Source organism: Lupinus angustifolius, chromosome LG01, assembly GCF_001865875.1.
Source record: "Lupinus angustifolius cultivar Tanjil chromosome LG01, LupAngTanjil_v1.0, whole genome shotgun sequence".
NCBI classification, from domain to species: domain Eukaryota; kingdom Viridiplantae; phylum Streptophyta; class Magnoliopsida; order Fabales; family Fabaceae; genus Lupinus; species Lupinus angustifolius.
Window position 1 is genome coordinate 22,176,767 of NC_032009.1, and position 20,956 is coordinate 22,197,722.

A 20,956-nucleotide genomic window follows, 5' to 3' on the forward strand; every position below is an offset into this window, starting at 1 on the left:
ATTAATTTCAATAAATCCATCATATTTTCTCGATTAAATACATGCATATTACATAATATAAGCAATTGCGCATATATTTCTATAAAAAGTTTGTTTTTAGCTTATTTATTTCATTTAGTTATTAATTTTTATTTAGAATCTAATATATATATATATATTTATTATTAGCATAAATATTTATACAATGTAAACTTCAACATCTATAAAACTTTAAGGCATACATTTTTTCTGTGTATTTTATTAATGTAACAAATAAATGGTTTTCTCTTTCTCAACAACTAAGATGCTTTCTTTCCCTTTTCTCTCTAAAAAACAAGGTCCTCCTCTTCCTCCTCGAATCTCTCTATTCCACTGAGAGATAGAGAGCAAGTAAGAACCAGTTTTCGGTTAATGGCTTCGTTCCCTCTTCATCAATTCCAACCATCTTTTCTCGGTATCTCTTATTCTACTCGCTTTCAATCTCTCTCATCTCTTATTTTTTTGCTCTTTCTTAAATATATATCATTTTTTGTTACGGTTATTTTTTATTGTTCATATACGGTGACTTACGATTCAGGATGTGTTTTATGTTGTGCAGGTTCGAAGGATTTCGTGTTTTCGGTGGTAATGTAGTGGAGTGAGTGATTCCTTGTTATTGCTACTGATTCGTCTTTTGATGGTCACAAATTCCTTAACTTTATTATTTTGTCTCTAATTTTCATGGTTATGTCATTATTTTGTTCTCTTGAAGTTGGTGTGGTTGAATTCTATGAAGGATTCGTTTTCTGCGTTATGCTCTGGCTCGGGGGACTTAATTCACTTGCTAATTTAACGATCTACCAGTTGACTAATCTGCATGGTGTTTTAGCATTATCAAAAATATGATTTTTCTGTGTTTTGGGTTAATTTGTTGTGATCTCTAAATCTTGAGTGGTAATTTAGCCTTTTTATTTTATTAGTCATGAGTTCTTTTTTGTTGAAAACTGAAATCTTGTCTTTAGGTTTAAAAACTATATAATATGGCTTATATTGCTAAGTTGTAACCTACATTGAGGTCATAAAGTTGACAACCATAGCAGTGTTAATTATTTTATTGATGCATTATGAAGAGAGCTTGGTTCAAGTAAGCTTTTATTTCTGATATTGGGTTAGTTCATCAAGTGCAATATGCAAGCTTCTAAATTAAATTGTCTACGCATTAACGGTTGGGAGGGCATTGAGTTTATAAAAAGTCAATGGAAGTTATAGGTCCAGTTTTGTAATTGAATGACTTAATTGGTCTATAACATTACAAGAGTTCTACTATATTTCTACTCCATTTCAGTTGGTTGGGATGTCCTTGTTATGCAAATGTCATATATTGTATGGGTTTTTTCATGTTGCATACTCTTGGTTATATTTTATATAATCAACATTTATACTATAACAAAATTGGGCCCTTAACTTCTCAGATAACTTATTTGACTGATTCATTATGCATGAAGAAAGATGACTGCATTCTAGTTGCTTGTAAAAGATCAAGTCTTACTGCTTACAATCTCATAAACTTTCTAATTTCTTGATTATGACACGCCTAGCATGAAAGCAAATGACAAATGTAGCCATTGTAGAACAATCTTGATGTCCTTCACCACTTGGATGTGTTAAAGTTGGGCTACTCTAGAATTGACATATTTTTTCTTTTTCCTTCATCATAGGTGTTGCACTTAATTTTTATAAATGTGGTAAGTTAAGTATGGAGGAAAAAAGAGAACTTGTATATGAAATATCTAAATCTCATGGTGCATCCGAGATGCTCCAGTCGTGGAGCCGTCAAGAGATTTTACAAATCTTGTGTGCAGAGATGGGAAAAGAAAGGAAGTATACTGGGTTGACAAAGTTGAAAATTATAGAACATCTTCTAAATATTGTTTCTGAAAAGAAATCAGAGGGCCTTGTAATTACAACAGACTCGGAACGACATTCTTCTCCTGCAAGTGGTCAGAAATCTGCAAAACGGCAGAGAAAAATTGAGAATCCATCTCGATTACATGTGCCTGCAAACAATGTTTCAGTCAGTAATGTCGGCAATTTGGGTAGTGCCACATACTGCAAAAACTCAGCTTGCAAAGCTACGTTAAATCAAGCAGATGCATTTTGCAAAAGATGTTCATGCTGCATTTGCCATCAATATGATGACAACAAAGACCCTAGCCTATGGTTAATATGTAGCTCTGAGTATCGGTTTCCCAGTGTTTCTTGTGGCCTGTCATGTCACCTTGAGTGTGCTTTAAAACATGATGGTTCTGGGATTGGCAAAACTGGCGAACGTCCCAAGCTTGATGGAAGCTTCTACTGCGTTTCTTGTGGGAAAGTAAATGATTTACTCAGGTAATAATTCTCATGTTTTTCAGTTTCTTTGATGAGATCCTGCATCCATTTAAAATTTTCTGCTTTACTTTTCCCCTCTTTCCTTGTCTCTATGTCTTGGAGTGTCTTTCTACACCAGAAGCTTTCCGTTCATGCAAAATATTAATAAGTATCGGGAACTATTTACTCATTTGTTGTTTTCAATATGCATAAAAAGACCTCTGCAATAGACAAAAATATAAGTCAACCGGAACTTCTTATATTCATATTAAATATTAATGTCAAAGTCTTGTTAGAATTCTCTTCTTGCTAGATTCATCTAAGAATTCTTGTGATCAATTGAATACCACTTTTCAGAATTACTTGGTTTAACTGTATGACGTGAGTCAATGATGTTAATGGAAATAACTCTCTTTCTTATTCATCCTTTCTCCCTTTTTCTGCCGCGTTCAGGAGTCTTTTAGGTTGTTTTTAATAGCAGATAGAACCATGACACTTTAGTTCATAACTTGCTTTAAATAAACATGAAGGACTGCCAATTCAAGATGTATCTTAGGCATGATCACTTTTGTGTGTTTGTGTGTGTGTAAGAGATACAGAGAGAGATTGTTCCTTTTAATAGGTGGGGTATGTGCTATATTCCCTTTAGGATGGAATTTTGGTAAACGTGTAGGATAGATCAATCTCATTCAGGCTTGTTTCTTAAAATGTTAGATGCTGGAGAAAACAACTGATGGCAGCTAAAGATACCAGACGTGTGGACATACTCTGTTACCGCGTCTCCTTAAGCCAAAGACTTTTACAAGGGACTGAAATTTATCAAGAACTTCACGAAATTGTTGATGAAGCCGTGAAGAAACTTGAACCTGAAGTGGGCCCGTTGACTGGCTCACTGGTGAAGATTGGTAGGGGGATTGTGAACAGGCTCTCAGTAGGACCAGAGGTTCAGAAACTCTGTGGTTTGGCTGTGGAATCACTTTCTAAAAGGATCTCACCTTCACCACCTACTCAAGGTGACCTTCCCCCCCACTTAAATTTCCGTGGTGGCTCTTTTTGATAATATTGTAGTGTTAATATTCTTTCGGGGACCAAAAACCCTACAAGATTATTTTTCTGTCAATGTGCTTGCATTGAATTTTGTTTTGAAGTACATAACTATGGTATTGTAATTAGTATAGTTGTCAGCGGATTAAGTTTTAATCAATGGGTCTAAATTTCTGAATAAGGTACTTATTGATCTTTCTGTGGTTACTTGACATTTTCAGGTGCTAACTTGCTTGCTCCAAATATGGTGAGGTTTGAAAAAGTCACTGCGACGTCCCTCACTGTTATTTTGGGTTCTGAAGACCCTTCTGTAGAATGTATTTCTGGTTACACCTTGTGGCATCGCAAAGTTGATGATGTGAACTATCCAGCGGAGCCGACTTGCACTTTTCTTCTACCAAATAGAACCTTTTGTATAAGGGGCTTAACTCCAGCTACAGAATACATTTTCAAAGTTGCATCCAATAATTCTAGGGAACTGGGGAAGTGTGAAATTCATATTTCAACAGAGCATGGTGAGGATGAAGTCCCTAATTGCTCAGCACCAGAAAGAAGTCAGAGCCCAGCAACCAATTGTAGCAGCCTTTCGAATCCGTCATCAGTGGAAGATGAAACTAATATCAGTAATCCATATAGTGATCAGACCGATAATCAAGCAGGCCATTATCATACTTATCACAAGGACTTCAACCAGCTTGCTTCTGGAAATTTATCTAATGCTGCTATTAACTGTTCCAATATAGGTGCAGTAGGACTTCCTGCTGACGCAGATTCTTTGTCAGACAGACAGCATGCTGCGGGAACAGCTGGTTCCGTACCTGCTTCTGATGTACTAAAGCTTGAAAACAAACACTTACCGGAGGAGCAAGTCACCAAGGACACGAGCACTGATGATGGATTGAATTCCCCAGTTCAAACTGGTAGGGAATGTGAGCCATTAGTAGTTACCTCGGAAGGAGGCTTCCCTAATACTCCATGCAAGTTGGAAATACTTAAAGATTGGCCAGGAAGAAATGGTAGATCTAAATCCAGTGGCAAAGATAAACAAAATGAATCTGGGAAAAAGGAGGGGCCTCAAGATGGAAGCACATCCAAGAAGAGAAGCGGGGAAAGACAACATGATGGGTGTGCTGATCGTGATTTTGAGTATTGTGTGAAGGTGATTAGATATTTAGAGTGTGAAGGACATATAGAAAAGAACTTCAGACAGAAGTTTCTTACTTGGTACAGCTTAAGGGCAACCCCTCAAGAAGTAAGGATTGTGAAAATATATATTGATACATTTCTTGAAGATCCAGCATCTCTGGCAGAGCAGCTTGTGGACACCTTTTCAGAATGTATATCAAGCAAGAGAACGTCAACGGTGCCAGCGGGGTTGTGCATGAAGCTTTGGCATTGATTGCAGCTCCAGAGTTTGAAACCCATCCAAGGTTGTGATGGTGTAATTCTTTAGATTTTTATTATTCTTCATTTAGACAGTGTTGAAATATATGTATTACAGCATTGTCATTCATATGATATGATGTAAGTACTATAGATGACTTATTTTATTACACGGTTACTATTTCATATTGATAGAGTTTTTCAAATTGGGAACTCGGACTGCACTGTATTATCATTACCCTTTTGGGTATATAACAGGATTTGTGCCAAAATTAAGTGAGCTCTAGTTTTTTCCTGATGTAAACCGAGGGACAATCTATAATTTTTGGAGGTTATGTCCTTGTAATTTGGCCTAGTAGTAGCTAAGTGGTGTAACATAAACAAGGTGACATGAAAATAGGAAGAATGTAAGAGCACATGAGGGCACAAATACAAATATGAAATGCAAAGCTTAAAAGATAAATAACGAGATTTATTCAATTTCCTTAGCCAAATCGGATTGGTTTAATCAACATATGGTTACTCCTCGGGATAAGGCAATGGACAAATTAAGAAGATGATAAGAGGCTGATTGGAACAAGTCAAGGTTCTACTTGGCTTTCAATTTCAGAACCAACTTGTGGCTATAAGGGATGAAGATAAGATGATCAAGTCCATTCAAACAAGGAAATTTTATGATTAAATTCGGTCAAATTAATTAGAGGAATTTTCAAGGCTGATTCAAATCCAAATCTTCAACCATTCAACAACTCAAGACCAAGTCCCTCAATGACAAGTCTAGGGTGGAATTTCAACTTCAAATTCAAGTAACTCAGCCAACAACTCAATCCAACCGAAATTGATCAAATCAAATTAGATTAGGCTTGTTAGGATTATGTTAGTTAGGATTATGTTAGTTAGGATTTTATCTTCAGATTTCAATTTGTTAAATTAGATCTTATCTTTATCTTTTCAGCAAGACAAATTTGCCTATTTATAATTTTGCTTATTCATTAATGAATTTTGTTTTTGAGAAAAATTGGATTGAATTCCTAAAGTTGAGTCAAAACTCCTTAATTCGAACTTATCAAGATCCTTATCACCCTCTCGGTGTGGCGTCTCAATTCTTATTAAGGATCATTCCTTGTGGTGAATATCATATACTTATCAAGTTCTTAAGCTTTTGGTGTCTTCATCTTCATATCTTTTCCATCTTTCCCCACAAATCTATCCTAAAATTGTCCTAAGAGTCTCTATCAATACCAAAACGGAATTCTGATTTATAAAGCTCTTAATTTCAAACTAAAACAATCCCACAATCAAAGGTATCCCCTAGAGGTTGTCATCAATTACTGTCTCTTGAAGCTCAGCCTCTTATGAAAAACGTAAAGGCAACACTTGCTTCATAAAATGAGTCTTATTCATTACTGTGCGGCTGCAGGTGCATTTCAAGAAGGGAAATGCATTCATTCGTATGTTGATGAAAAATGATTTTGAATCTAACAAAAAAAAATGATTTTGAATATGAACTTGGGATTGCTATACGGAGATAATCTTGAATTTTTTTTTACCAATTGAAAGAATCAGATGGTCCTTGAAATCTTTTCACAGATGGAAAAGGTTGGATTTTAACCCAAAGGCAGTAACTTTCTTTCATTTCTGACTGCTTGCAATCATAAATATTTCTACATCAAATCATCAGCAATTTTGTATGATGATAAGGCCAGTCGAGAAAGGAACTAGAGGAGTTTACCAAAGCATAGGATGCAATTTTACAATATAAATTTGAGCCTGAATCGAGTATGATATGTTCAACAGAAATATCCTCATTTTGTTAAGATTGCGGCAGGTTCAAACCTGAATGCACATGTTGAGTTCAACCCTCCCTACCTGCATGTTCTATCATTCAGTTTTGCTTGTTCAGATTGAGAAAGTCATTCTTAAATTCTCATGTCAAGGTTGTTGAGACAACCACAATGTGCACATGCAACCAAACTTGTTTTTTGTGCATCAGTAAAGACAAGGGATGAGATCGATCATTTGTTTTGTTGTGTTTAGCATGTATCACACAAATATAACTGTAAAACTGGCCTGAATCAAAGGTACTAATCAGGATTCGAATGTTGAAGTAAAGTTCATCTAATTTCGCAATTTGTGAAGACATGGTTTTCATAGCTTGAAGAAAATAAGCCTTGGTTATAAACTCAAGAGCAAGATTTGAAGAAGAAAAGGCAAGAATTAAATGTTGATTCTTTGCATAGCAACAATTGAAAGTAAAGGAATGTAATTGGAAAATTTTTCTCTTGATTTTTGATAATTTAGTGGCTGCATTTATAAAGCAAAGCCAGCAAAGAAGAAAACAGAAAAATAACAGAAAACAGAAAACTTGCCAAAAGAGGAAAGAATTCTCTTAACAGAAAAAACGGAAATTTGAAAAAATGCTAAAAAAGGAAAGTCTCAGTTTTGAGTGAATGAAGCTTGTAGATCCTTTGGGCTTTGCCTTGGGCTTCCAGAATTAGTGCTAATCTCAACACACCCCCTCAAACTTGGCATATGAATGTCTACTATGCCAAGTTTGGATAAAATGTTGCGAAAAGGGGATGGAGATAGAGACTTGGTGAAGATGTCAGCGAGTTGCAGAGAGGTGTGGATTGGTAGAAGGTGAATGATGTGATTTTCCAATCTTTCACGAACTACATGACAGTCTATGTCAATGTGTTTGGTTCGTTCGTGAAACACAGGATTTTCTGCTATGTGAATTGCTGAGTTGTTGTCACAAAAAATGCTTACTGGTTTGTGATGATTGATGCCTAAGTCTCTGAACAAAAAGAGAAGCCATTGAGCTTCGCAAGTAGCCATTGCCAGGGCTCGGTATTCAGCTTCTGATGAGGATCGAGAAACTGTGTTTTGCTTTTTGCTTTTCCATGAAACAAGGGCTGATCCAATGAAGAAGCACCATCCAGTGATGGATTTTCGACTGTCAAGGCAGGTGGCCCAATCTGAGTCAGAATAGCCTTGTATGGTAGTGTTGTTGTTGCTAGGAAAGAAGATGCCTTGTCCAGGGGAGGATTTTAAGTATCTCAGGATGTGAGTGGCTGCTTTGTAGTGATGATCAGTAGGTGAGGCTAGGTATTGACTAAGGCATCCCACAGCAAAGGAAATATCAGGTCGAGTGTGAGTGAGGTAGAGTAATTTGCCCATGAGTCTCCTGTATGAAGTGATATCTGTCAAAGGGAGGCCAGATTGAGAATGAAGAGTGACATTGTAGGTCATTGGTGTAGAGGATGGTTTTGCTCCAAGGTAGCCTGTTTCTTGGAGAAGTTCCAATGTGTATTTCCTCTGATATAGAGTGATTCCCTTGCTGGATCTGGCTACTTCCATTCCTAAGAAGAACTTTAAATCTCCAAGATCTTTGATGCTAAATTTGTTGTGGAGAACAGTCTTGGTGTGATTGATTTGATCAAAGTTGTTACCTGTCAAAATTAAATCATCTACATATACTAAGATAGCTGTAAAACCAGAAGCATGATTATTATGAATGAAAAGAGAATGGTCAGAGAAGGATTTGATATAACCGAGTTGTAGAAGAGTGGAGGTGAGTTTGTCATGCCATTGTCTACTGGCTTGTTTGAGGCCATAGATAGACTTTTGAAGCTTGCAGACTTGTGAAGAGTGGCAAGGCATAGAAGAACTCTGATGGTGGTCATCTTGACCACTGGACTGAAGGTTTGCATATAATCCACCCCCTCTGTTTGGGTGAATCCTTTTGCCACTAATCTGGCTTTGTATCTTTCTATGGAACCATCTGCCCTGTGTTTGATTTTAAAGATCCATTTGCATCCTATGGCTCTTTTATCAGTTGGGAGCTGAGATAGGATCCAAGTGTTGTTTTTGTCTAGAGCAGTTAGTTCTGTATGTATGGCTTGTTGCCAATGTTGGTGTTGGATGGCTTCTGAATAGGTTGTAGGGCACTGGTTTGATGAGATGGATAGGGAAAAGTGTTTGTGCTTATTTGATAGATGGTCATATGATAGGGTGTTGCTAATAGGGTAGGGAATATGTGGTTTGGGAGTGTCAGTTTGATGAAGGAGGGTCAAATGGTAGTCTTTGAGATAGGTTGGTGGATTTCTGGTTCTCCTAGGATGACTGGTTGGAACAGAGGTGATTGAAGTGGGAGGTTCACTAGGGGGTTGGTCAATGATAGGAGGGGGAGGTGGAGGGTCATTCTCAGGTTCAGGGTGTATAGGATAATCAAATATATTCGTGTGGTTGGTGGGCAAGATGGGTTGAGTCATGTCATAAGTGGTTTCATTGCTGGAAGTATTTGCAGAAAAGGGAAATATGTGCTCAAAAAATGCAGTGTTTCTAGATACAAACACTTCATTTGTGTTACAGTCCATGAGAATGTACCCTTTTGTACCACGAGGGTGACCAAGAAATATGCACTTTCTTGATCTAGGATCAAGTTTTCTTCTATTAGAAGTCAAAGTAGATGCATAGCAAAGACAACCAAAAACTCTTAAAGTACTAATATCAGGCAATTTGTTGTATAATTCATTTATTGGATACGAAAACAGTAGGTTGTCTATTAATTAAATGAATTGAGTGAGAGACAGCATAGTTCCAAAAGCAAGCAGGGAGATTAGATTGAAATATGAGGGCTCTAGCTACACCAATTATGTGTTAGTGCTTTCTTTCAACAATACCATTTTGTTGAGGTGTTTCAACACATGATGTTTGGTGTTCTATGCCCTTTTGTATATAAAATTCTTTCATTACAAACTCTTGTCCATTATCACTTCTAATGATCTTAATGCTCTTGTCAAACTGATTTTGAGCATAAGTCACAAAGGCCTTCACAAGGGAATCTAGTTTTGTTGTCAACTATGGTCAAAAAATATTTGTGACCAAAGGTTGATGGGGTAGAGATAGGTCCCCATATATCTATGTGTATTAGATCAAGGGCAGCATCTGATTTAGAACTACTAGCAGGATAAGGTAGCCTCTTATGTTTGGCTAAATGGCATACATCACAAGGTTCCAAAGTTTTGTTACATTTTATTGAAGGGAACATAGATTGCATAATAGTCATTTTCTTATGAGAAAGATGCCCAAGTCTAGAGTGCCAAATGTTAGAATCATCATAACTAGTGTACAAATTTACATGAATTAGTTCACAATATTTCTTGTTGGGTTGACTTAGCATATATAGACCTCCCCTTAGCTCAGCTGCACCAATCATCTTCAAGGATTGAGTGTCCTGAATTTGACAGTGATTGTTTGAAAATGTTAAAGTGCAAGCTAAGGAGGTTGTGAGTTTAGAAATTGAAACAAGGTTGAAGTTAAAGGTGAGAACATATAGCACATTTGTTAAGTATAGGTCATTAGAGAAGACAATTGTTCCTTCTGATGATGGATCCATCAATGAATCCCAACTTGTTCTTTGTTTCAAGGGCCATGGTCATGGCTCTTGACCATGCGTGGTAGTTCTGTCCATTCAACAGGGTTGAAACCAAGGTAGTTGCTGTGTTTTCATTGGGATACATGTAGTAAGGGTTGGTAGGATCAAGAACAGGGTTGGTATTAGCCATGGTGGTGAGATCAGATAGTGATGAAGAATGAATTTTTCTGGTACAGTTGAAATCGAGAAAGAATGGGAAGAAGAAAGGTTGGCGCAGCAGAGTCACCCTCACAAGGGTGCTCTGATACCATGTGAAGACATGGTTTTCATAGCTTGAAGAAAATAAGCCTTGGTTATAAACTCAAGAGCAAGATTTGAAGAAGAAAAGGCAAGAATTAAATGTTGATTCTTTGCATAGCAACAATTGAAAGTAAAGGAATGTAATTGGAAAACTTTTCTCTTGATTATTGATAATTTAGTGGCTGCATTTATAAAGCAAAGCCAGCAAAGAAGAAAACAGAAAAATAACAGAAAACATAAAACTTGCCAAAAGAGGAAAGAATTCTCTTAACAGAAAAAACGGAAATTTGAAAAAATGCTAAAAAAGGAAAGTCTCAGTTTTGAGTGAATGAAGCTTGTAGATCCTTTGGGCTTTGTCTTGGGCTTCCAGAATTAGTGCTAATCTCAACACAATTTACAGCGACCAAGGTAAAGGAATCGTTTGTTTGTTTATTTCTAAATACTGTTAAACTGTGTCTTCAAGTTGATGGCAGAAACTCCTCAGCACAAGGTATTGGCGGGTCCCAACCTTTACGCATAAAGTTAAACAAAATTGGGAAAAGTCATGTCATTGTACTATTGACTGCTGATGAAATCAAACCTCTGCATCCTTATTAAATTCTCCACTACTTATATTACATCATTTCAGGATCACAGAAGCACATTCATCTAGTCCTTTATCCAACTGTTAATCCTTCTTCAACATCAAACATTGATTTAATAGGGAAAAATTACATGGATAGTATAGTTTGATTACACTATCCCACGTTTGGGGTATGTTTCTGATTAATTACGGGTTTGGGGTATTTTTATGAAACTCGTGGATGCCATCCACGAGTTTGGCAAAGTCGTGGACCAGAGCCACGATTTCACTGGAAAGTCGTGGATACCATCCACAATTTCCATTTTTGTTTCTCTCTCCTCACTGAAATCGTGGATAGGGTACACGACTTCCAATGGCGTGTACCCGGTACACGAGATTGCATGAGTTATTTCAAAAAACACCCATTTACAAAACGTATTTACTTGTTTTTATTTTTAATAATTTATAAAAATAATATAGTAATTGATAATTGAATAAAGTATTTTTAGTATGTAAAATGAATATGTTAAATGATTATTTTAGTATGGTAATTGAATATGTTAAATGATTAATTTAAATTAATAACAAATTTGGAATTGGAATAATTTGTAATTTAAAATTAATGTAATAACAAAATTGGAAAAAGAAGAAAATTTCATAAATTGTAGTATGAATTTCAAAAACATTAAATTAGCGGAAAAAAATCCTAATGGCGTATATGAGATGATGTTCCATATCCATGTGTCTTTCTCCTTCGAGGTGGTTGGACTCTTAGTTGTTGTTGTTGCGATTGATTTTGTTTTCCACCTCTAACCAGTTGTGGCTGCTCCTCATCTTCACTATCGTCATCATTTGTTTGTGAAGGCATTGTCGGCTGATAATATTGTTGAGAGTTGAATGCCGATAATGGAGTATTTGAAGTAGTGCCAAACATTGATGGCATTCCTTGAAATTGTGAAGATGATGCTAATTGAGAAAATAAGTAGTCACCCATTGCTCCGTAACCTTCAAACTCAAAGGGATGTTGTTGTTGTTGCTGAGGAGCAGGAGTCTGAGTGTATGCCTGCGGAAAAGTATCCGTCTGAGTGTATGTCTGCGGAAAAGTATCCGTTTGAGTTTGACTATCGTAATCTTGTTGATAGTCAGGTGCACAAGGCATTTGGAACTGTTGTTGAGGAGCTTGAGAAGTAGTTGAGGAGAAGGCGATTGGAATTAGTTGAGCAAATGTTTCCATCATCTCATTGCAGTTTTGATAGACGTCATTCAATAACTGCAACGGATTTGGAAACACACTTATCCCGAATCATTTTAATAAAATTGTACTGAATAAATGGAAAAAATTAAATTGTTAGAATATGTCAACACAAAATAAAATAAAATTACAAATGTTTTTGTTATTACTGATCCGGCTGAATATGCTCCATCTGGAGATATGTATTTTCCTTGTCATTTGTAAGTACCATTGCATATACTGGTACAAATGCTGGTTATCGGGAAAACCATTGACCACATAGTTTTTCTGGTTATTCCAAATCTGAATCCACTGGTCATGCTTTTGAGGCCAGTTGTAGTCATTCTTCCCACGTAGATCCATCTTGTGTTGTTTCTCCAGATTAATTGGATCTTCTGGGATGGGTTGTTGTAAATCAAACTGCCTCATCACCCGATCAGCAGCATGCCACTCAACAAGTGCAAAGCAGATGAGTGGTACACGTGCTCTGACTACATCAGGTATGGGGCTCACATAGGTAATGTTCCTATATGGGGTCCACACAAACTAATGTATAAACAAAGTTAGTAATTAATGAATACAAGAATAGTTAGAAATAATAGTAAATATATTAAAAATTAGAATTTACAGAAATTACCTGATCAATGCGCAAGCGATCCAACATTGACCGTATTATGTTCGTTGCATGACCAGGGATGTTGGTGGTGATTAGATGTTGCGCCCACCTAAAATATAATGTTATTGATAGTTATTATTATATGAATAATTTCAAACATAAACTATTGTAATTTGAAGAATTTTAGTAATAAAATCATGGAAAAAATATACATTTGGACTAAAGGAAAAGTTTGTGAGTCATTGTTGTGTCCTCTTGGAGCTAGAATTGGGATGCGGTCATATGCCCATGACTGTAGTAAATGCAAGCATCCACCGATTTCAATTTGGTGACTAATGTGTGCCACACGACATATTCCACGATATAGACACGCCAATACAGCTGAACGCCAACTATATTGGAATGTCTGTGACAAGTCCTCCAACAATGGGAGATACATGAGGTGGACTCGTGATCCGGATGAGGAAGCTAGCAATCATGCGTAATATAAACGCTCTTGCGTGTTGCTCAATCACAACATCATCATCTTGTTGTGGAAGAACCGCAAAAGTTGAGTCGAGCCAACTCATTTGGATCCTTTGACCCATAATTTGTTTGTCAGTTGGGATTGCACCCAACAAGTTGTGACAAATCATTTCCCAATTACCACTTGTAATGCTAGTAACAGGAGCTCCATTTATTGGCAACCCAAGTTGGTATGCGACCTCTTCAAGAGTTAATGTGCACTCGCCAACAGGTAGATGGAATGTGTGAGTCTCCAGCCTCCATCTCTCAACTAATGTCGTAATTACGTGGTTGTTGATTTCGATTGTACCAATATCGAGAATATGCCCAAATGCTGTGTTACGAATAACTTCTAACAGCGGTGCAGATGGTAAATGTTGCCAAAAGTTGTATCTTGCTCGAAAAGTAACTTCTCCACCATTCCAAATGTTTGTGGAGACATGATCTTTTTGAAGGGTGAGAAGGGAGGGGTTAATAGGACCTGGACCAATATGTTCCATTTTTTGATGGATAATTATCGGGAAATGAGAGAAAGTAGGATTTCGGAAGGGTTGGTGTGAGAATGAAGGTTCTGCAGGTTTCAATATATAGGGTTGGAAGTCGTGGATGGGGTCTATGACTTCATCAAACTCATGGATGGGGTCAACGAATTCGTACCTGGCAATGGTACTTGTGCCCTAGCCACACATGAGATTCCCTGGCTTAACCTAGCCTGGGCCACGACTCGTGGTTGAATTCAAATTTCAGAAAACATACAATATACCCACGAGTCGTATTAACCCCTCCCTTCTCACCCTTCAAAAAGATCATGTCTCCACAAACATTTGGAATGGTGGAGAAGTTACTTTTCGAGCAAGATACAACTTTTGGCAACATTTACCATCTGCACCGCTGTTAGAAGTTATTCGTAACACAGCATTTGGGCATATTCTCGATATTGGTACAATCGAAATCAACAACCACGTAATTACGACATTAGTTGAGAGATGGAGGCTGGAGACTCACACATTCCATCTACCTGTTGGCGAGTGCACATTAACTCTTGAAGAGGTCGCATACCAACTTGGGTTGCCAATAAATGGAGCTCCTGTTACTAGCATTACAAGTGGTAATTGGGAAATGATTTGTCACAACTTGTTGGGTGCAATCCCAACTGACAAACAAATTATGGGTCAAAGGATCCAAATGAGTTGGCTCGACTCAACTTTTGTGGTTCTTCCACAACAAGATGATGATGTTGTGATTGAGCAACACGCAAGAGCGTTTATATTACGCATGATTGCTAGCTTCCTCATGCCAGATACATCCGGATCACGAGTCCACCTGATGTATCTCCCATTGTTGGAGGACTTGTCACAGACATTCCAATATAGTTGGGGTTCAGCTGTATTGGCGTGTCTATATCGTGGAATATGTCGTGCGGCACTCATTAGTCACCAAATTGAAATCGGTGGATGCTTGCATTTACTACAGTCATGGGCATATGACCGCATCCCAATGCTAGCTCCAAGAGTACACAACAATGACTCACAAACTTTCCCTTTAGTCCAAAGGTATATTTTTTCCCTGATTTTATTATTAAAATTCTTCAAATTACAATAGTTTATGTTTGAAATTATTCATATAAACTACCAATAACATTACATTTTAGGTGGGTGCATCACCACCAACATCCCTGTTCATGCAACGAACATAATACGGTTAATGTTGGATCGCTTGTGCATTGATCAGGTAATTTCTGTAAATTCTAATTTTTAATATATTTACTATTATTTCTAACTATTCTTGTATTCATTAATTACTAACTTTGTTTATATATTAGTTTGTGTGGACCCCATATAGGAACATTACCTATGTGAGCTCCATACCTGATGTAGTCAGAGCACGTGTAGCACTCACCTGCTTTGCACTTGTTGAGTGACTGACATGATGCTGATCGGGTGATGAGGTAGTTTGGTCTACAACAACCCATCCCAGAAGATCCAATTAATCTGGAGAAACAACACAAGATGGATCTACATGGGAAGAATGACTACAACTGGCCTCAAAAGCATGACCAATGGATTCAGGTTTGGAATAACCAGAAAAACTATGTGGTCAATGGTTTTCTCGATAACCAACATTTGTACCAGTACTCGCAGTATATGCAATGGTACTTACAAAGGACAAGGAAAATACATATCTCCAGATGGAGCATATTCAGCCGAATCAGTAATAACAAAAACATTTGTAATTTTATTTTATTTTGTGTTGACATATTCTAACAATTTAATTTTTTCCATTTATTCAGTACAATTTTATCAAATGATTCAAGATAGGTGTGCTCCTACAAATGTGTTTCCAAATCTGTTGCAGTCATTGAATGACGTCTATCAAAACTGCAATGAGATGATAGAAGCATTTGCTCAACTAATTCCAATCGCCTTCTCCTCAACTACTTCTCAAGCTCCTCCTCCACAACAGTTCCAAATGTCTTTTGCACCTAACGATCAACAACATTATGAGAGTCAAACTCATACGGATACTTTTCCGCATGCATACACTCAAACAGATACTTTTCCGTAGGCATACACTCAGACTCCTGCTCCTCAGCAACAACAACAACATCCCTTTGGGTTTGAAGGTTACGGAGCAATGGGTGACTACTCATTTTCTCAATTAGCATCATCTTCGCAATTTCAAGGAATGCCATCAATGTTTGGCACTACTTCAAATACTCCATTCTCGGCATTCAACTCTCAACAATATTATCAGACGACATTGCCTTCACAAACAAACGATGAAGATGATGACAATAGTGAAGACGAAGATGAGGAGCAGCCACAACTGGATAGAGGTGGAAGACAAAATCAATCACAACAACAACAACAACAACAACTAAGAGTCCAACCACCTCAAATGAGAAAGGCACCTGGACGTAGAACATCATCTCATAGACGCCATTAAGATTTTTTTCCCGCTAATTTAATGTTTTTGAAATTCATACTACAATTTACGTAATTTTCTTCTTTTTCCAATTCCAATTTTGTTATTACATTAATTTTAAATTACAAATTATTCTAATTCCAAATTTGTTATTAAATTAATCATTTAATATATTCAATTACCATACTAACATACTAAAATAATCATTTAACATATTCATTTTACACACTAAAATTACCATATTCAATTACCTTATTTAATTATCAATTACTATATTATTTTTATAAATTATTAAAAATAAAAACAAGTAAACAAGTTTCGTAAATGGGTGTTTTTTGAAATAACTCATGCAATCTCGTGTACCGGGTACACGACATTGGAAGTCGTGTACCCTATTCACGATTTCACTGAGGAGAGAGAATAATAAATGGAAATCGTGGTTGGTATCCACGACTTTCCAGTGAAATCGTGGCTCTGGTCCACGACTTCGCCAAACTTGTGGATGGCATCCACGAGTTTCATAAAAATACCTCAAACTCGTAATTAATCAGAAACATACCCCAAACGTGGGATAGTGTAGTCAAACTACACTATCCACGTAATTTTTCCGATATAATTCATAGATACTAGCAACATATTCTAGGTGACCTCCAAGTCATAAGACAAGAATCGTTGCACAAAACTAACCTTATGGAACGTAGAACAACAAATAAAATGTTAATTATGTTTCTCACTCCATGGTCCTTGTCTTTCTCAAAGTCATCCTTGAAACAGATGGCCACTAGAAATGGAGCCATGTATGCAAATCCAGCTCAAGTTCTAAAAACCAACTATTTTGGTGAGTTTAAATGAATTTATATGTGAGAAAAAAAGAGAGAAAAAAATCAACCTTTTGTACCCCAAATAAATGTGAATTTTTTGTGTTGTTGCCTGGTTGTAAAGACAAAAGAAGAGAATTGCTCTAACTCTCATTTTTTCATTACATGCAGGGAGAAAGAAATTTGCTGGGTCCAAATACATTCTTCTCCCTCTCTCTCTACACTCTCCTAAACCAAATGAGAGAAATATGCTCTTTTTCTTCACCTTGTCTCCCCTCCTCTTTATTCTTTATTTCCATGATTTCTACGATACCAAATGCAGAATGAGGGTTTGTTTGTGAATTGATTTTTAGAAGTGAATGAATGGAAAGGAAGTTCTTGTGAGTCATAAAATGTGAGATGACTCTAAAACCCTCTTTCCCTCTCCATTTCCTCCAAAACTCAATTAGTAAGCAACCCTGATTTTGGAGCATCTAGCTAGCCCATGCCTAGTCATAATTAAATATGGGTCTTGTTAACCGGTGCATAATGGTGCACTGTTTAACATTCTTCAATAAATTAAGTAGATGGAGTTTAGATAACCCTGCCATCATGAGAAGGCAACTATCATTTCCCCCTTAAATAAGTACAAATTCAAAAACAGCTCCAAGGTACAACAACTCAGAAACACTATTAAAACTACAACACAAGAACAAAACATTTGCCTAGGTGATATGCTAGATAATAAGACTACAGGAACAGACTGTCAAATAAACAGACTCAACAGCTGGAGTTGGATAATAACCACTAAATCATATCAATGGATGTAGACCAAAGAACTCTTTGACATGTTGGATATATTTGTTTTACTCCACATGTAAGTAGAGAGGTACTACTATACTTAAAGAAAGAGTTTTCACAACTCACTTTTGAGTTTTGATTAATCCTGCATGATGATAAGTTAAAATGGGCCCCTCCCACATTTCAAGGATAACAATACTGCAAAGTCATGACAAGGTATTACCACTCTGACTAGACAAATCAAACACTTTGTGCTTTGCTTGAAACTTCATTCACTCTAATGCCTCCTTTTTCCTGCAATTAATAATATGATTAAATTTTTTAGAAGTGAGTAGCACAGACATATAGTATGACACTCAGGTCTCAACTGAATTTAAAGAATATCTCCCTGCAATTCCTTCTCTCTCTAAAAACTTCCATATAACATTAATAATTGTATTTCAATGTCATCTTAGGTTGTTAAAACTGAAACTGAGCACATCTTTTCTAGTTTGATAAGGCTCAAACTTGGTGTTCTCATAAATCAAATAGCCAATAAAAATAACGATGATAATGAAGCCCAACTTAATTTTAAAGAACCAGGGAAAAGGCCCTTAGTTAAAATATTTTTCAGCTTCGAGTTACAGCCTTTACAATAATTTGAGGCAAAGAGCAGAGTTTACTTAAAAGGCTATTTATCATTGACAAACTCAAACCAGAGCTCCCACTCAAGTCTTACTTCACCAAATAGCACAGTAGAGTATGACCCCTATGTTAATTAGTAAATACATAACATAAACCCCGCAATGTCAAGACCACCAAGAAAAATATTGCAAGTTCTTCTATTGTGACATCATAAAAACAAAGATACTTCTCTTGCTACATTAAATTAAATTCAACTCCATTAAAAACCAAAACAAAACATTGCCGATTATTGCCAAACCCTCTAGTAAGCAAGGCCTGTAAAACTTATTATAAAAGCATAAACTAAAAGTATAATAATAGTGGAGTGGTGGTATCAGAAAATCTGTTCAAATTAAATGGAATTACATGAAAATAAAGTGATAAAAGCATAAGAAAATCAAATTATATGCTACTAATCTTGACATAATTAGTATTGAATGAACTTCTCACCATTCCCTTGCTCTCATAATAATCATCAAGAGCCCATTGATACTTCGAATGATCCAAGCCGAACCAACGTGCCAAATGATCATCCAAACTTGAGTGCGCTATGAAACAATATAAGTAACGTGTAATCAGAATATAACAAGAATAAACAAGAGAATAAATAAATAGATAAATGTAAAAAAAAAGACCATAGCTCTAGATTTGTGCTATGTTGATAGAATTATGAGAATCCAAAACAAAAAAACTAGAAATGGACAGAACTTTAGGTTAATCAAATTGAAACCATTTCCAAATATAGGAACCCTTAGTTAGACCCATCATATCATTTTCCATAAACAGAAATATAAAAAAAACATGTGATGTTAAAATGACAAGCAATGAAGCATCATAAAGTATCAATTAAAGTAAAGGTAAGAGAAATTGATACCAGCTTGAACTTTAGTTACAGCATTCTTGAAAAATCCGAAAACGGAAGATGATTTATCAGGACTAACGGGGTTATGAATCTGAGGAGGAGGAGGTTGAACGGGCGGCGGAAGGATCTTGGCGGCGGCGGGGGAAGGAGGCGGAGGAGAAAGTGAGGAAGGTGGTTTAGGTGTAGAAGGAGGTGTCATGAAAACGGTGTAAGGTCCGATTTTACCGATAACGGGTGGAGGTGTGGATTCAACTCCGTTTACACCCATTGTGTTTTGATTTGGTGGAGAGAGAGTGAAAGGTGTGAGAGAGAGTAAAAGGTGTGAGATAGAATGCACGCAACACAAGTGATACAGATAGTGTTGGTTGGTCACTTTGTTGGATCTTTTGTCTTCCCCTCTTCCTTCTTACACACTCTCTCTAGTCTCACCCCACTCTCTACCACTAAAAAGTAACTCACACGCCCATGCTTTCATTTTTTCTTTCATAAATTAGAACTTTAGATAAGTTATTTACTTTTGTCACTTGAAAATGACATAGTTTTAAACACAATTATCAAAATGCTATCGTATTGGTTGGTTCGACCAGAAAACTAGTAATCGGATCTTATACTAGTACAATATAACACTTATATTGATTACACAACCCTATTGTTCAAGATCAATAAAAATAGTCATATCTATCGATTTTTATTTAAATTGTATCGGACATATCAATTGGTTTTAATTTTAAATTATATTTTTTTAATGAAAGATACATAATTTTCATCAAAATGGTACAATTACCTTTGTTTATAATTTTAAAATCAGAGTAATGTATCTTCTTGTATCAGAAAATAACTTATTTCTTTTGATCCACTAAAATTTTGACATTTGTATTTAATAACATTAATCAAATTTGAATATCAAAGTTGATGTTTGTTGATTATTTGTTTGCAACCATGGCATGCTAAAAAACAAATGTAGCATGGGAATGTATGATAAGATAATAAATCACAAAGGTAAACATAAAAGGAAGGTTTTTTAAAAATATAGAAAATATCAAACTGGGTTCCTCACCACCAACTCTCCAAGGTTGAATTGGGTTTTGGTAACTATGAGTAGTTAGCATCACTATTGATTATAGAGATTATCTAGGGATTAAATTTGTCACACCCCTTCCTTCATCACACTGACCAAAACAATCTACAGGGAGCATTTTAATTTTTCGAAGTTCCATTTCTTCTTTGGATTAAAGAATCCTCAACAAAATTTTGCAATTACATAAGCCTTCATCCAACACAGTGTGGTTTTGGCACACATTCGATAAGCAGAAACAAAGGTGGATCTAACGTGGTGGTTCGGACATAAACGACAGTTGAGTGGTTTTTGAGACAATTGCAATTGTTTTTATTTATACTATATATAAAGTCAAAACATGGTGTAATCACCACCATGACATAATTTATATATTCCTATTTTACCCTTCAAAATTTTAATTTAAAAAAACCATATAATCTTATATAACCACCTCAAATATATTAATTATAAGTTGCATATCTATACTACTTAATAAAGGAAAA

General features: G+C 36.2%; 2 protein-coding genes across 8 annotated transcripts; one reads left to right on the top strand and one right to left on the bottom strand.

Moving 5' to 3' along the window:
• Positions 241-4,946, top strand: LOC109355616 (VIN3-like protein 2). Of its 5 annotated transcripts, none has more exons than XM_019598875.1 (5): positions 241-433; positions 557-658; positions 1,677-2,349; positions 3,043-3,341; positions 3,594-4,946. In XM_019598875.1, the coding sequence occupies exons 3-5, from the start codon at positions 1,715-1,717 to the stop codon at positions 4,769-4,771; spliced, it is 2,112 nt and encodes a 703-aa protein (XP_019454420.1). In that variant the 5' UTR covers positions 241-433; positions 557-658; positions 1,677-1,714; the 3' UTR covers positions 4,772-4,946. The 5 variants fall into 5 exon arrangements, with proteins under 5 accessions (XP_019454420.1, XP_019454422.1, XP_019454413.1 ...); XM_019598877.1 differs by having other exon boundaries at positions 557-616; XM_019598868.1 differs by having other exon boundaries at positions 578-658.
• On the bottom strand, positions 17,603-19,806 carry LOC109355662 (pre-mRNA 3'-end-processing factor FIP1-like). 3 transcript variants are annotated; one of them, XM_019598880.1, is made up of 4 exons: positions 19,409-19,806; positions 18,985-19,082; positions 18,084-18,165; positions 17,603-18,024 (listed from the first exon to the last, which is right to left on the bottom strand). In XM_019598880.1, exons 1-3 carry the CDS (start codon positions 19,662-19,664, stop codon positions 18,112-18,114), a joined length of 408 nt encoding a protein of 135 aa, XP_019454425.1. In that variant the 5' UTR covers positions 19,665-19,806; the 3' UTR covers positions 17,603-18,024; positions 18,084-18,111. The 3 variants fall into 3 exon arrangements, with proteins under 3 accessions (XP_019454425.1, XP_019454423.1, XP_019454424.1); XM_019598879.1 differs by having other exon boundaries at positions 17,940-18,016; positions 18,095-18,165; XM_019598878.1 differs by having other exon boundaries at positions 17,603-18,165; positions 19,409-19,805.